Source organism: Gallinula chloropus, assembly GCF_964237585.1.
Source record: "Gallinula chloropus genome assembly, chromosome: 35".
Classification (NCBI taxonomy): Eukaryota; Metazoa; Chordata; class Aves; order Gruiformes; family Rallidae; genus Gallinula; species Gallinula chloropus.
In genome coordinates this window covers 1,888,805-1,905,347 of record NC_140120.1, presented here as the reverse complement: position 1 = coordinate 1,905,347, position 16,543 = coordinate 1,888,805, and the positions used below count along the sequence as shown (strand labels likewise).

General features: G+C 49.5%; 1 protein-coding gene across 1 annotated transcript in view; it reads left to right on the top strand.

Moving 5' to 3' along the window:
• LOC311203135 (olfactory receptor 14C36-like) overlaps nt 1-8,514 on the top strand; it is a gene marked incomplete at both ends in the record, with an annotated part of 33,277 nt that extends 24,763 nt beyond the window's left edge. The window contains one exon of the mRNA XM_084277769.1: nt 8,024-8,514. Coding sequence (XP_084133895.1) covers nt 8,024-8,514 — 491 coding nt within the window. The remainder of the gene's footprint in view (nt 1-8,023) is intronic.
• Nucleotides 8,515-16,543: the final 8,029 nt, after the last annotated feature.

The window sequence follows — 16,543 nt, the reverse complement described above, 5'->3', positions numbered from 1 at the left end:
TGGAAGATATCAGTGAGCACTTCATTAAAAAAAAAAAAAAAGATGTTTCAATATTTTCAGGCTTTTTAGTTTTTCAATTTACAGAAGTGACAGCAGCTTTCTCCAATTGATAGGGAACCAGAGGATCTCCTAAGGAGGTGTGGAAAGCTCACAACAGCTGTCTCCCTGAGTTCTCACACTGCTTAGATGACCTTCCTCTACACCTCCCCAGCCCCACCATGTCTCCAAGGGATGCTTGGGAGTTGCACTCTTTTCCTCCATCAGGCTTCTGAACTGAGTCTGCAGCTGAATGTTGCATCCTCTTTGCTGCAATTCCCAACCCGTTTACCCTGAGGACTGGCTGGGAATAGAAACAGAATTCTTCCTCATTTTGAAAAAAGTTATAAAAGAAGTAAAACACATTCCCCAACTATGAGTAAAAGACTGTAAGGGGGTGGAGTAAATCCCAAAAGCAAAGGACAGGACTTATTGCCAGAGAGTCTGCTGAAAAGGGACCCTGAGACACAGTCCATTTCCTCAGGGCAGGTGGAAATACCCGAAAGGCAAGTTTCAGTGCACAGTGTGACAGTGTCCTGACACCCCAAGGACTCAGGAGGATGTTTATTTCTTCTCCTACTTTTAATGCATATCCCCAGAGCTCCTAACTTAGTCTGATTTGGGAAAAACAACAGTTGATTGGTTGGAAATATTCAGTCAGTGAAAATGTGCTTGTATCTTTTTAAATGTGAAGAAATTTCTCAGGCTTATCTGGCAGAGCTCCAGCACCCACTTTGACCTTATTCCTGGCCAAATTTCCTGCCCAGAGCCTTGTCACCAACTCATGACCATAGTGAACTCCCTGCCCAGCCTCCTATAGTCACTTCTACTTGACTGTGTCCCCTGACCCCAGGCCCATCTTTAGAAAATGAAATTGGAGTTTTTTTGGGTAACATTTTACAGTCAAATGAAAATGTTTGTTGATGCTGAAAATATTAGTGAGTCAGGACTGAGAAAGAAATGGACTTGTGCTGTATCCTGTATTAGCTGACATCATCACATCAGCAAAACTCTTTCTAGAAGACAGTGTCTCCTTAAAGTCCCCCTGCAACTGTCCAGAAGTTGAGAGGCAAGAACAAACTGATGATAGTGGCTGCACACTAACAAGCTTCCAGGGGAAAGGCACTGAGTGTGGAGGGCCATGGCAGGAATGAAGATTCCTCGAGGTTTAGTAGAAGCTGCTCAGGGCTGTGGGTGATGAAACTCCTTCAGAACATTGACACGTGCTTCCCTGAATGCTGATTAGAGCAGAAAATCAGAGGGAGCAATTTCAGGACGACAAAGTGAGAAGATACAGACATGCTGTGTCATGGAGCCACTTGGATGTGTCCTGTCACACCACAGGGCCCAGTGGTAGTCCAATGCCCACTGAAATGGGGAGGCTTTTGGTCATCACATCTCCCCCTCCTCTTTTCCTTTAAAGAGCAGGCAGCTGCCTGGATCTCAGCTCTCAGCTGGGGTAAAACTACGACCCTCAGGTCTTTCCTTGGCAAGGGAATGGTCCTAACGATGCCTCTGTCATTCCGTGTGCTAACAGTGTCCATATTTCAAACTGATAAAGGTCCAGCAGTAGCTCCCAAACAAGAGGATTGAGGGCAGAAATAGGTTCCTGTCCTGAGATCATCCCACGCAGCCCAGTAGCAGCCCCAGTAACCTTGGGACTCATGTCTGCCCCTACCAAGGGATCGTTCCTAACAGTGCCTGACATCATCACCTGGGAAGGAATAACCACTGGAATCAGTACAGGCTGGGGGATGACCTGTTGGAGAGGAGCTCTGCAGAGAAGGGAAGGACCTGGGGGTCCTGGTGGGTGACAGGTTGGCCATGAGCCAGCAGTGTGTCCTGGGTGCTGAGAGAGCCAATGGGATCCTGCGGGGCATCAAGAGAAGCGTGGCCAGCAGGTCAAAGGAGGTGATCCTCCCCCTCTACACTGCCCTGTTCAGGCCCCACCTGGAGTATTGTGTCCAGTTCTAGGCTCCCCAGGACAAAAAAGCCAGGGATCTCCTGGAGAGAGTCCAGAGAAGGGCTACAAAGATGATTAAGGGCCTGGAGCATCTGCCCTATGAGGAAAGGCTGAGTGAGCTGGGACTATTCAGCCTTGAGAAATGAAGGTTAAGAGGGGATCCTAATAATGTTTATAAGTATCTGAAGTGTAGGACACAGGGGAAAATTTTCAGCCTCTTATCAATGGTCTGTGGGGGCAGAACAAGGGGCAATTGTTTCAAGTTGGAGCACAGGAAGATCCACACCAACATGCGGAAAGATTTTTTCCCAGTGAGGGTGACAGAGCCCTGGGACAGGCTGCCCAGGGGGGTTGTGAAGTGTCCCTCTCTGGAGATATTCAAGACCCCTCTGGACACTGACCTGTGCGACCTGTCCTAGGGAAGCTATTTTGACAGAGGGTTGGACCTGAAGATCTCTCGGGGTCCCTTCCAACCCCTAAAATTCTGTGACTCTGTGACTAATAGATAGATTGTGAGGCAAGGGGATTGACTGATACATTGAAAGATGAGGTAAGGGGATTGACTGATATATAGATAGTGAGGTAAGCCGGTAGACGGGTATTCACTGATAGATAGATGTGAGGTAAGGGGACTGATAGAGAGATTGTGACATAAGGGGATTGTGAGGTAAAGAGATTGATAGATAGATTGTGAGGTAAGAACATGGACTGATAGATAGATGTGAGTTAATGAGATTGATAGATTATGAGGTAAGGGGATTGTGAGGTAAGGGGATTGTGAGGTAAGGAGATTGTGAGGTATGATGACTGAGAGGGGGATTATGAAGTCACAGCATTGATTGACAGACAGATTGTGAGGTAAGGGGATTGAATGAGATAGATTGTGTGGTAAGGAGAGTAACTAATAGATTTTGAGGAAAGGGGATTGTGAGGTAAAGGGGATGTTGATTTAAGGAGTTTGTGAGGTAAAGAGATTGATTCATAGACAGACTGTCAGGTAAAAAGATTGACTGAGAAATAGATTGTGAGGTCAGGAGATTGACTGAGAGATAGTTTGTGAGGTAAGGAATTAGACAGATTGTGAGTTAAGTGGATTGTGAGGTAAGGAGTTTGTGAGTGTCGCAGTTTTGTGTAGCTGGGTGCTGGGAGAGAACTGGGGCTGCAGAAAATGTCTCATGTAAGGAACAGCTCGAGCTCTCTGCAGGTCCTGAAGAGCAAACATCGGCCAATTCAAGGCCATAGGTGCTGCTGACCAGGGCCGTGCGAATCTGCGATGGTCACAGAGCCTCTGGGAATCACACAGAGGAGAAAAAAACCACAAGCAGCTGCAACGCCCATCCTGAAGTGAGGCCAGAGGGAGGTCCCAGGGAACTGCAGGCCTGTCAGCCTGACCTCAGTGCTGGGGAAGGTGATAGAACAAATCATCTTGAGTCCCATCATGCAGCACATGCAGGACACTCAGGTGATCAGGCCCAGTCAGCATGGGTGTAGGAGAGGCAGATCGTGATGGACCAACCTGATCTCTTTCTATGACAAGGTGACCTGCTGCTCAGGAGATGAGGGGAAGGCTGTGGATGTGGTCTATCTAGATTTCAGTGAAGCCTTCAAAGCTGTCTGCCAAAGCATTTCCCCCGCTGGAGAAACTAGTCGCTCATGGATTAGATGGGTACACTCTGTGCTGGGTTAGAAACTGGCTGGGCAGCCAGTCCCAAAGGGATGTGGTGAACAGAGTTAAGCCCAGTTGGCAGCAGGTCAAAAGGTGTATTCTCCAGGACTCAGTGCTGGGACCTGTCCTCTTTAACATCTTTATTCATGATCTAGACGAGGGGATCGAGTGCACCCTCAGTAAGTTTGCAGATGACACCAAATTGTGTGGGAGCATTAATTGTCTGGATGACACGTAGGCTCTGAAGAGTGATCTGGACAGGCAGGATCGATGGGCAGAGGCCAATTGTATGAGGTCCTTGGGTTCCTGTGGCCAAGTGCCAGGTCCTGCATTTTGATCAGAATAACCCCAGGCAACGCTACAGGCCTGGGGCAGAGTGGTTGGAGGAAAAGGATCTGGGGGTGTCCGTGGATACCTTGGCTGAACATGAGACAGCACTGTGTCCAGAAGAAGGGCAAGAAGGCCAACAGCATCCTGGCCTGGATCAGGAATAGTGTGACCTGCAGGAGGAGGGAAGTGATTGTTCCATTAGCCTCAGCTCTGGTGAGGCTGCACCTCGAGTGCTGTGTCCGGTTTGGGCCCCTCACTACAAGAAGGACCCTGAGATGCTGGAGCATGTCCAGAGAAGGGCAACAAAGCTGATGAAGGACTTGAAGGACAAGTCCTCTGAGGAGCATCTGAGGCAACTGGGGCATTTTAGCCTTGAGAAAAGGAGGCTGAGGGGGAGACCTTGCCGCTCTCTACAACTACCTGCAAGGAGGAATGTAGAGAGGCGAGAGCCAGTGTCTTCTCTCAGGGAAAAAGTGACAAGATGAGAGGGAATGGTTTCAAATTGCACCAGGGGAGATTTAGGTTGGATATCAGGAAGAATTTCATTACTGAAGCATTAGTCAAGTATTGGAACAGGCTGCCCAGGAAAGTGGTGGAGTCACCATCCCTGGAGGGATTTAAAAGGTTCCTATAGATGTTGTGCTTGAGGACATGGCCTAGAGGTGGACTAGGCAGGGGTAGGCTTTGGTTGGACTCAATGACCGTAAAGGCCTCTTGTCAACCTAAGTGATTCTATGATTCTGTGGTACAGTTACAGGAAATTCCTGTTCTGTCATGGTGGGAAAGCATTGTCATTCAGAAACATAGTTGAGTGGTTCTGCTGTTGGAAATGTGCTTGTAAAATTTTTATAAATGTCAGGGGAAAAAAAAGGAAGAAAAATTTGTGCCCCTTTCCCGGCAGACATGATGGAAAGAGAGCCCAGCTCATCATTGCGCAGTGTCTGTGTCACACAAGACCAGGAGATACTGCATTAGCAATGGGATGAAGCTGGTCTGTGTTATTGAAGCTTAGACAAACTAGGAGGGGGAAAAAACACAAACCCAACAGCTAAAAACCCTGCGAAATACAGACTGGTCCTAACATGAGTTACATGGCCAGTGATATGCAGAATGAGCAGTTTGTTGCTGCTTTGAGACATCCAGTCATCACTTTCCAAACGGCATCATTGAGCTCCTGGGTCCTCATGCTGTAGATGGGAAACTATAATTCTGGAGGAACCACTGACTAAAAACTGTCACTACCAGGTGCAAATGATGGAGGGGAGCTTCAGGTAGGTGTACACAGCAGTGATGAGGAACAGGGAGACCACGGCCAGGTGAGGGAGGCAGGTGGAAAAGGCTTTGTGCCATCCCTGCTGCGAGGGGATCCTCAGCACAGCCCTGAAGATCTGCACATAGGACACCACGATGAACACAAAACACCCAAAAGCTAGACATGCTCTGATGACAGTTTCACTGAGGTAGGACCATGAGTGAGAGAGCTTGAGGATCTGGGAGATTTCTCAGAAGAACTGGTCCCAGGCATTGCCCTCGCAGAGGGGCAGTGACAATGTATTGGCCGTGGGAAGCAGAGCACTGTGAATCACAACGCTGTGACAGTGTTTTTAAGAAGGGAAATAATAACCAGCAGCTCCTTTTTGCCACCAGAGAAAGGAGTGAGAAAGTGTAAGGGATTTTGCAGACAACAAGGTCAGTGAAGTAGGGGGACAAGGTCCTCCAAGCCTCATTGCAGAGATTCCCCTGCAGCCCGTGGAGAACACCATGGTGAATGAGGCTGTTCTCTGCAGCCCATATTGGATGATGTGGAACAGTGATTCTACCTGCAGCTGATAGAGGTCCCCAAGGTTGAGCATGTGAGGACACTGAAGGAGGCTGTGACCTCATAGGAAGCCTGTGCTGGAGCAGGTTTGCTGGTAGGGCTGTGGAGGACCAACGCTGGAGCAGCCTGTAATGATCTGAAGTTATGTGGGAAAGACTCACGTTGGAGGGGTTCATGCAGGACTGTCTCCTGTGGGTGGGACCCAATGCTGGAGCAAGGGGAGACAGTGAGGAGTCCTCCCCCTGAGCAGGAAGGAGCAGCTGAGACGATGTGCGATGAACAGACCCCAACCCCCATTCCCTGTCCCCCAGTGCCACTCAGCTGGAGACAGTAGAGAGTTAAAGAGTGAAGTGGACCCTGGGATATGAAGGGAGAGTCATCGGTGGGTGTTTAAAAATTTCATTTCTCTAGGTTCTTTTCTCATTCCTCTGCTCTCTTTGGATTGAGTGATGCAATATATTGATTTTATTGTTGGTGTCAAGTCTGTATTGCCAATGAGAGTAACAGCTGCATGACCTCCCCCTGTGCTTTCTCCCTGCATGATTTCTCCCTGTCCTGATCATTCTGCTCCCAGGCAGAATGATCTCAGAGATGAGATCATAGAGCGATCCCCATGAGGCCTGAGACACCAGGAGGGAGCCTACAAGAACTAGGATGGAAAGAGCTCATGGCAACCCGGCAGCGCTGCAGAGTCAGCTCTGGCCAGGAGCAGCTCCTCTGCCAAGCACACAGGGCTGGGGACACTGCCTGGAGGCACCGAGGGGAGACCTGTGAGGCTGAGAGTGCTGATGGATGCTGAGAGCTCACTGGAGGAGAAAGGTAAAGAGACTTTTCTTTGAATTTTCTGCTCTTGGTGACTGGGTGGGAAGTGGGAGCTGAGGTTTTCTCGATATCTTTGCAGAAGGCAGTGGAAACTCATTGCTCATTAGGGGTTGGACCCGATGATCTAGAGGTTGGACACAATGATCTCTCGAGGTCCCTTCCAACCCCTACAATTCAGCGATTCTGTGATTCTGTGACTTGTTAGAGATTCTCCTGAGCCCTGCACACACAGAGGTTCCCCGGGGCAGTGCCCTGATGCCAGGAGGGGTCTGCAGAGCAGAGCTGAGCTCAGGGCAGTTTAGATGATGTCTGTGAGCACAGAGCAGGAGGTGACATGGGCAGAGAGAAGCAGCTGCAGGGACAGCTCCAGGCAGCAGAGACATTGTCAGGGAGGGAGAAGGAGCTGCTCTCAACAATGCCTTGACAGTGGGGATTTGGTACCTCCCTGACATTCCTTGCAATGCAGACCCTTTCCCCCACCAACCCCCTGGTTTCTGCCACCCAGCAGAGACTCTGCACACAGAGTTCCAGGGTTTCAGGCTCAGTCTTCTCCTTGGCAGCACAACCCGCAGAGAGGAAAAACCCCTGAGTACCTGTCTATCTGTCCCTGTACTTCCAGCCATGGCTGGAGCATTTCTCCCAGTTTCTCCCTCTGTCCTTGCTGCCTTACTCACCCTGTTACTTTGTGCTCTTGGCACATCCATTGGTGGGGATGACCTTGAGATGACCCTCACTTCAGAACCCCCATCTACAGACATCCCACAGGACTTCCCTCTTTACATCAGTGAAAGACTCAAGCCAGCACAAAGCAGAGCTCCTAAAAGGGACCTGCCAAAAGTCTCCCTGAATACAAAGAGTCAAACTGAGGGCATTCCATAAGTAGTAAAAGGGATTTTCCCTCAATTCTCTCTGCCTTTTCCTCCTTGGACAGGTCTCCACAGCTGACGGCAGCAGATGTCCAACAGCAGCTCCATCAGCCAGTTCCTCCTCCTGCCCTTTGCAGACACACAGGACCTGCAGCTCCTGCACTTCTGCCTCTTCCTGGGCATCTACCTGGCTGCTCTCCTGGGCAATGGCCTCATCATCATCACCATAGCCTGTGACCACCACCTCCACACCCCCATGTACTTCTTCCTCCTCAACCTCGCTGTTAATGACCTTGGCTACATCTCCACCACTGTTCCCAAATCCATGGCCAATTCCTTGTGGAACACCAGGGCCATTTCCTACACAGGATGTGTGGCTCAACTCTTTTTCTTCGTATTTTTAATTGCAACAGAGTACTATCTCCTCACTGTCATGGCCTATGACCTCTACGTTGCCATCTGCCACCCCCTGCACTACAGGACCCTCCTGGGCAGCAGAGCTTGTGTCCACATGGCAGCAGCTGCCTGGGGCAGTGGGTTTCTCAGTGCTGTGCTGCACACAGCCAGTACATTTTCCCTTCCTCTCTGCCATGGCAATGCCCTTGACCAGTTCTTCTGTGAAATCCCTTATATACTGAAGCTCTCTTGCTCTGATGACTACCTCAGGGAAAATGGAGTCACTGTGGTTGGTGTCTGTTTAGGTTTTGGGTGTTTTGTGTTCATTGTGGTGTCCTATGTGCAGATCTTCAGGGCTGTGCTGAGGATCCCCTCGCAGCAGGGACGGCACAAAGCCTTTTCCACCTGCCTCCCTCACCTGGTTGTTGTCTCCCTGTTTGTCAGCACTGCCGTGTTTGTCTACCTGAAGCCTCCCTCCATCTCCTTACCATTTTTGGACCTGGTACTGACATTTCTTTACTCGGTGTTTCCACCAGCAGTGAACCCCCTCATCTACAGCATGAGGAACCGGGAGCTCAAGGATGCCATGTGGAAACTAATGACTGGATGTTTCTAAGCAGCAATAAACTGCTTGTCTTCTTCTGCATATCACTGGCCCTTTTTAGTAGGGTTTTTATTTATTTACAGTTTTTGTCTTTCTTCATTGTCTGAGCTATAATATGATGGGACACGTTTATCTTATTCCTAATGAGGTATCTGCACATCTAGTGTGACCCATACACTTTGTAATGAGGAGCTGGGCTCTCTTTGCATCATGTCTGCCTGGAAATGTGCAGAAATTTTTTTTTCTTTTACTATCTCCTAGCATTTATTAAATATTTAGAAGCACATTTGCATCAGCTGAATTAGTCGACTTCTTGTCTGAAATGGCAATGCTTTCACACAATGACACAACAGGAATTTCCTGGAATTGTGCCATAGAATCATAGCACCACTAAGGTTGAAAGAGACCCTTACGATCATTGAGTCCAACCACAGCCTCACCATGCCTAGTCTGTGACCTGAAGCGCAACATCTACATGCCTTTTAAATACTTCCAGGGAAGCCGATTCCACCACTTCCCTGGGCAGCCTATTCCAATACTCTTCTACCCTTTAAGTAAAGGAATTCTTCCTGACATCTAACCTAACTCTCCCCTGGTGCAAATGGAAACATTTCACAGAATCGGAGAATCACAAGGTTTGAAAAGACCTTTAACACCAACTACACTTGGTGGTGTTAAACCTCATCCCATTGGTCTCAGCCATTTGGTCCAGCCTGTTCAGATCCTTCTGAAGACCATCCCTCCCCTCAGGCAGATCAACACTTCCTCCCAGCTTAGTGTCATCTTCAGAGTTACTGAGGGAACATTTTGATCCCTTCATCCAGGTCATTGATAAAGATGTTGAACAGAACTGGACCCAGGACTGAGCCCTGGGGGATGCCACTCATGACCAGCCTCCAGCTGGATTTTGTTCCATTCACCACCACCCTTTGGGCCCAACAATCCAGCCAGTTTTGAATCCAGCTGTTCAGGCCAGTGGCAATCAGAAATTGTGACAGATGAAGGATCTTACAGGCCTGAAACCTCCTGAGGTTGTTGTCGTGGTTTTACCCTGGCTGAGAGCCGAGATCCACGCAGCTGCCTGCTCCTTAAAGAGCAGGGGAAGAGGGAAGGGGGGGTGGGTGAGAGGCAAGGGAAGGGAAAAGGAAGGGGCAAATAACCCCAAACCCAAGAAACTAAGAGGCCCGTGGGTTGGGATAAGGATAGTTTACTAAGATAACAGAAAGATACAATGTAACAATGCTGACAGGACTTTAGAGCAAAAATACATGAAGCTGTTGATACCCAATGCAGTTTCTCACCAAACCCACAGCTCAGGCCGTGCCACCCAGAGCCGTCCCGGAACCCGACAGTCCCCCGAAAACTGTGCGTCCCAGAGCCGCCCCTGCTCTTCCTCCTCTCAGCCCCCTGTTTCCTGGGCAGGACAGAATTAGCATGGAATACTCTCTTTGGTCAGCTGGGTCACCTGTCCTGGCTTCACCCCTACTTTCTCATGAATAGAGAAATATGAAGAGCTGAGAAAGTCCCTGACTGTCTTACAGCAACTAAAAACATCAGGGTGTTACCAGCACTGCTTTCATTTTAACTCCCAAACACAGCATTCCATCTACTGCTACAAATGAAGTTAACTCCATCCTGACCAAAACCAGGACAGTTGTGCACTAGTGGAACCAGTAAAGTTGACCCCCTTCACACGCTGCTTGGCCGTAGCAGGCAGCTGTTTAACTGCTGTTTGTTGTCAGAGAAATCTGTCCCTGCCTATGAGCACAGATGATGCCAGGAAGTGTTGGGAGTCCCAGGAGGCCAGTGAGGGACCTGCTGGGCTTGGGGAAGAGCAAGGTTCTCCAGACAGGGTTGGATCTCAAGAGACTGCTTTTCCTGCCTGTCCAGATCTCCTTAGGAGACCTCTGGACCAGCACCCATTGCAGCATGCTGCTGAACTTTCTTCCATGATCAGAGATATGACAGAAACTTTTTTCCTATGAAAAAATCCTGCATTGTGAAACTCCTTTGAAATTTTCATCACCCAAATAAAACCTCTCCAATTAGTTACAAAAGTTCTATTTATTTTAAAGACAATTACGTGGAGAGCCATGCTTGTAAGGGATTTCTGGTTGTTAATGAGCCCCATGGTGTGTTTTCTTCTGAGTCCCCAGAGCTCAGATACCAAGAGGAGAGTGAAGAAACCTCTCAAGAAGTTCAAGTAAAGAATAATGCTCAAACTGCCTTGAAGCATTCAGGAACCCTAGTGGAAGCCATTCCTGACAAAACCTCCCCATGGGCTCCTTAGAGCAGACAACTGGAGGCCATGAGGACAAACGCAGGCAAAGCACAGGCAGCTCTGATGCTGAGGACACCCTGGCTTGGTCTGAGGAAGCAGAAATGCCAAGCACTGACCCTCAGCCCCTGGGCAGGCAGATTCTGATCCTCACCTGTGTATCAGGGAAAGACAGGGGTAACACATATGGTGACCTCCCCTCGGGTGGGTGCAAGGAGGCAATGATGTTCCATGGCCATGAGGACAATGTGTCTCCTCTGAGGCCTCTGTGGCAGAGCCATCAGCCATAGCCAAGGGGGCAAAGACCTTGTTTCTCTCAGGCCCTTTCACCCTGGGCAGCACCCTTGGCCATCTACAACACAGCCCATCCCACACTACCCCATGCCTTTGCCTGTTTTCCTGCAGGCTGCAGGCATCAAAACCCCTCCCCCACCACACTCTCACCGCACAATATCCCTGCCTGTTCTGCTGTCTCTCCCTCCTCGCCTGCTGTTCCCACAAAGACCTCGTATCTATCAGGTGCTTTCAGCCTGGCTGGCACCCTTGGCCATCTGCACCACAGCCCACCCCACACTTCCCTCTCCCTCCTCACCAGCTGATCCCAGAAACACAAAGCCACCAGCTCACCCACACTTGCTCTTGAGTGACGTTTTGCACCACGGCACTATCCTCAGAATGAGATTTCTTTATCTTCATGGCCACTCTGACCTTCAAAGCTGCAGTTTCACACAAACTTCCTTTCTTGTTTTCTTTCCATGTTGCACAGAGTGGGTTTCCCTCAGTTTCCCCTTCCCCAGGCTAAAGAAGCTGTGTGTCTCAGCCTCTCCACACAAGATCCCTAGCCATATCTGGGCAGACTTTTATCTGACAACGTGACAGCTCCTCTCCTTCCTCCAGACTGGGGAGTCCCACACTGGGACTGACTGCTCCAGACTTGGCCTCACTGGTGCTGAGTCCAGATGGACCAGAACAGCACTTGTCTGCGTGGCCACACTCCTGACAGTGCAGCCCAGTGTGCTCATGGCCAGATTCCTGTTCAGCACCTCTGACTGCTATGGCTTCCCCTGGAATGACCAAATTCTTCTCCTTGCAGCCAGTTCTCCACCCATCATCTCTGAGCTGCCTTGATGTGGGGGTGTTGTGCTGGAACCTTTTCTCATGGTTTCACCTCATGGGGGTGACCACATGGAAATTAATTCCACGCCAGATAATTAAGATCAGAATAAGAAGATCTCTTCTGGATGGGAATCTTCTTGATATTTTTATTCAAATCTAACCCTAGAGTTTCTCAAGGTTGGTTTGAAGTGACACTCCATTGTGTTAATGCTTCCTGTCTGCTTGCAGATGGCTCTCCAACTTGTGATGCCACTAACAAAGTGACAGCAACAGGTGTTAAAGAAGGTGAGAAATAAGAAATAAAACCAAGAGATCCTTTCTAAATGACATTGGAGTGGACCCCTGGAAGAAGCCTCATGTCCTCACAGCCTGCTCCCCCTCGTCATAGAACAGAACCACAGTTGTACTTCCAGAGGATCAAAACAGGAGGGCTCAACTCATGAGAATGCTTTGGAAGGACAGTGATGATGTTACTAGACTCGGACAACCACAGAGTACCCGGCTGAAATGGAACTCAGGGACTATTTGGTCCAACCATGTTCAGCAAGGGCTCAGTCTCAAGAAAAGCACCACACAGACCAACTGGCCCCACCCCCCATCCCACTGACTCTTACAAATGTCTGATGTTGGGGAATCCATCACTTCCCATGGAACATGGTGCAAAACCCTGGTTCTCAGGGTAAAGGTTTCTTCCTATGTCCTCTGGGAATCTGTTCAGCAGGAACTTGCACCCATTATTCCTCAGCTATTCCATGTGATTCCTTCTAAAAACAGGAGTCTCTCCCTTCTTTGTAGACAGCCTTTCAGTACTGGCACCTGGTTGTGAGGTCTCCCCTAAGCCTTTTTTTCTGAAGGCTGAAAAAAAAACCAGCTCCCTCAGCCTTTCCTTAAGCTTCCCAGGCCTTGGGTCATCTTTGTGGCCCTTCTCTGGACCTTCTCCAGACTGGATAGAACTTTTTTTTTAGAGCAGCGACCAAAACTGCACCCAGAATTCTAGGTGTGGGCTGACAATTGCTGAGTAGAGTGGGACAGTGATTTCTTTATGTCTGCTGGTGATCCCCATGCTGAGGCACCTCAGAGCTGTTTGCTGCAGCAGCACTCTGTTTAGTCCTAGAGAGCTTCTTGTTCAAAGGAACCCCCAGGTCCTTTTCCACAGAGCTCTTCTCCAGCAAGGTGGATCCCAGTCGGTGCTGCACTCCTGGATTATGCTTTCTCACCTCCTAGACCCTACACTTGACCTTGCCCACTCTTCCAGCCTGTCCATGTGTTCCTTTTGGGTGGCAATCCCTTCCCAAGTGTCTACTTTCCCTGCTGAGTTTAGTATAACCCACAGACGTCATCGGGGTTAACTTTTGGTCTAAGTTCATGAATCTTCTTCCAGCTCCCCAGTGCACGACAGCAGGGCAGGACTGTGATTGCCTCGTGACTCTTTTGTGTATTTGGAGTTGTTCTTGACACTACTACTTGTGGGGAGAAGTTTAATGAGATTGAACAAGGGCAAGTGTAGGGTTTGGCATCTGGGGAAGAACAACCTCAGATACCAGTATAGGAGGGGGAGTGGCCTGTGGAGAGCAGCGTAGGTGAGAGTGACCTGGGGTGCTGGTGGACAGCAGGATGACCATGAGCCAGCAATGTGCTCTCCTGGCTAAGAAGGCCAGTCGCATCCTGGGGTGTATCAGAACAGCTGTGCTTAGTGGGACAAGAGATGTCCTTCTCCTGCTCTCCTCTGCCCTTGTGAGACTGAACCTGCATTGTTGTGTCCTGTTCTGGGCCCCTCAGTTGAAGAAGAACTCCTTGAAAGAGCCCAGCTCAGGGCCCCCAAAAGTAGAAAACCTTCCTTATGAGGACAGGCTGAGGGAGCTGGGCCTCTTGAGCTTGGAGAAGTGGAGACTGAGGGCTGACCTTATTCAGGTTTATCAACATATAAAGGGTGAGTGTCAGTAGGAGGAATCCAGGCTCTTCTCAGCAATTGCAAGAGAGAGGACAAGACAACAGGTGCAAGCTGGAGCAGAGGAAGTTGCATGTGAATGTAAGGAGAAACTATTTCACTGTGAGGGTGACAGAGCCCTGGGACAGGCTGCCCAGAGAAGTTGTGGAGTCTCCTCCTCGGGAGACATTCACACCTGTCTGGATACTTTCCTGTGTGATTTAGTCTGGGTGATCCTGCTGTGGCAGGGGGTTGGACTAGACAATCTTTTCGGGGTCCCTTGCAACTCTGGATGTTCTGTCATTCTGTGATTCTGTGACAGTACTTCCTTCACCTGTTGCAAAGTCTCCATTAACTTCAGAAGTGCTATTCCCATTTCCTTGCTTTATCGGGGGGTGGGGCTGGTGTTGGGCTTTTTACAGTATAGGACAAAAGCATTTTCTCCTCATCCATTTTCCTCTGTGTGGCTGCTCTTCAAGCACACCTGCTTTCTGTCTATCCATGCCAGTCCCTTCCCTGTCTGCAGATAACCAGGCTCAGGAGCAAAAGCTCATTCCGAGGAGCAAAACAAGTCAGTGCAAGAAGGATGAGGCAAAGCAAGATGGCCAGTACGAGACTGAACATGGCTGATCTCAGCACTGGCATAAAAGAGACCCTTCTCTCCCATTTACTTGCACATCCCCTGAGCACCATATTATCTCCCTCACTACAGTGGGATTTGGGGCAGGATAATATGGTATTTAGGGGTATAGAAGATTTTGGGGGGAGTTAAGAAGAGGCTGGGGACAGAGTGGGATCACTTCTTTTTCTGGGGGGCATGTAGGGGGGTAAAAAGAGGGAGTTTGGGGGAGTAATATGGGGTATAGATGGTGCTGGGGAGTTAAAGTTGGGGTGGGGGGTCTTAAGAGGTTGTGGGGGGCATGGGGCATATGGGAATGATGGGGAGAGATATCAAGGAAATCAAGGGGGAAAGAGTAGGTTGTGGTGTGTTTGAGGGTGTTGGGGGGCCACCAAGGAGTGCTGGGGTGCATAAAGGAGGGCTAGAGAGGGAGGGGTGGCACCTCCAGCATTGCACAGAGCATTCCAGCATATGCGCTGCAATGGCATGGAGGTGGCGTAGGATGTGCTGGGGGGGTATGGTGAGATTTCTTAGGGGAAGAGGGGTTTGAAAAGGATACAGGGAGGTGGGAGGCCACCAAGGGTTCTGGGTGTGGTTAAGTGTAGGCTGAGAGGGGGTCAAGGCGTGGAGGGGTACCCGTGATTGATGAAGGAGGGGAGTGTATGGGAGCACTTGCGTGAGATATGCAGGGATGTGGAAATGAAAAAGGGAGGTTATTTTGGGGGGGTAATATGATGCTGGGAGGTATAAAAGATGGGCTAGGTGAGTTAACGTGGGGATGAGGATGAGAGGAACCAGTTGGTGCTGAGATGGAATTTGGGGTCGTTGGCGGGCTCTGGGGTCATTTGGGGACTTTTGGGAGTGAAAAAGGGAGGGTTGGGTGACAATGGCATGCTGGGGGGCTATCAGGAGTTCTAGGGGGGTGCTGAGGGAGCTGGGGTTGCATTTAAGGGGTGGCAGGGGAACTCATGGGTGCTGGGAGGGGGCGTGGGGATGTTTTAGCTGGGTTCTGGGACTGGATAGGTGGGCATTTGAGGAGGGAAAGGGGAGGTTTAGGCCAGTAATATGGTGCTGCACTTTCCGGCTATACCAACACCCAACTTTCAACCTGTTAAACATCCAGCAGTACGTCCCAAGCAAAAGGTGTGAGGGATGAAGGATGTTCCTGGCCTGAAGCCTTCCCAGGGAGCTGACAGGAAGCTGCAGATTCCTACAATGGACACGACCCTAATATTCCTTGACATAATTTTCCGGCTCTACCAGGATCCACCTTCCAACTTATAACACGTAGTGTAATAGCTCCTGAAGAAAAGGTGTTCCTGGCATGAAACCTCTGCAGGTAACACACCAGCAGCCCCATAACCTCAGCTATCGACAGACTGAACTTCTGACATGTCGTGGTTTTGCCCCAGCTGAGAGCCGGGCACCAAGCAGCTGCTTGTTCTTTAAGAGGGTGTGGGGAGGGAGGAATTGAGAGAGGGGGAAAGGGAGGGAGAAGGAAAACCAATGAATCCATAACCTCGAGGACAGGGAAAAGGACAGCTTACTGGGACAGCAGAGAGGGAGAAACAACAGTAAGTCTTTGTAATAAAATATACATATCTGGTGATACACAGTGTGGTTTCTCACCCAACTGGAAAGCTCAGAACATACAGGTCAGAGCCATCCCAAAAATGGACCGTTCCCAAATCCGTGCATCCTGGAGCTGCCTCCTCCTTTCCCCACCAATCAACCCTTTATGCTGAGCATCTAGTAATTGGAATGGAATCTCCTCTTCAGCCAGTTCAGATCACCTGTCCTGGCTGTGTCCATTCCCTTCTCCTTAGCAGGGAAATATGAACAACTGAAAAGTCCTTTATTGCCTGGTAACAACTAGAAACATCCACGTTCTATCAGCACTGTTCTCATCCCAGCTCCCATACTTTGCATTCCTCTGGCAGCTAGAAGGAAAATTAACTCTATTCTGGACATTACGGAGCACTTCATTAGACTTCTGAAAGATGGGATGTTTTCTAGCTCTCTGAAGCTCAAAAGAGAAACCAGAGAGATGAGTGGCATCTGAATGACCAAAAAGCAAGCAGAGGTGGAAACCTGTGCGGAA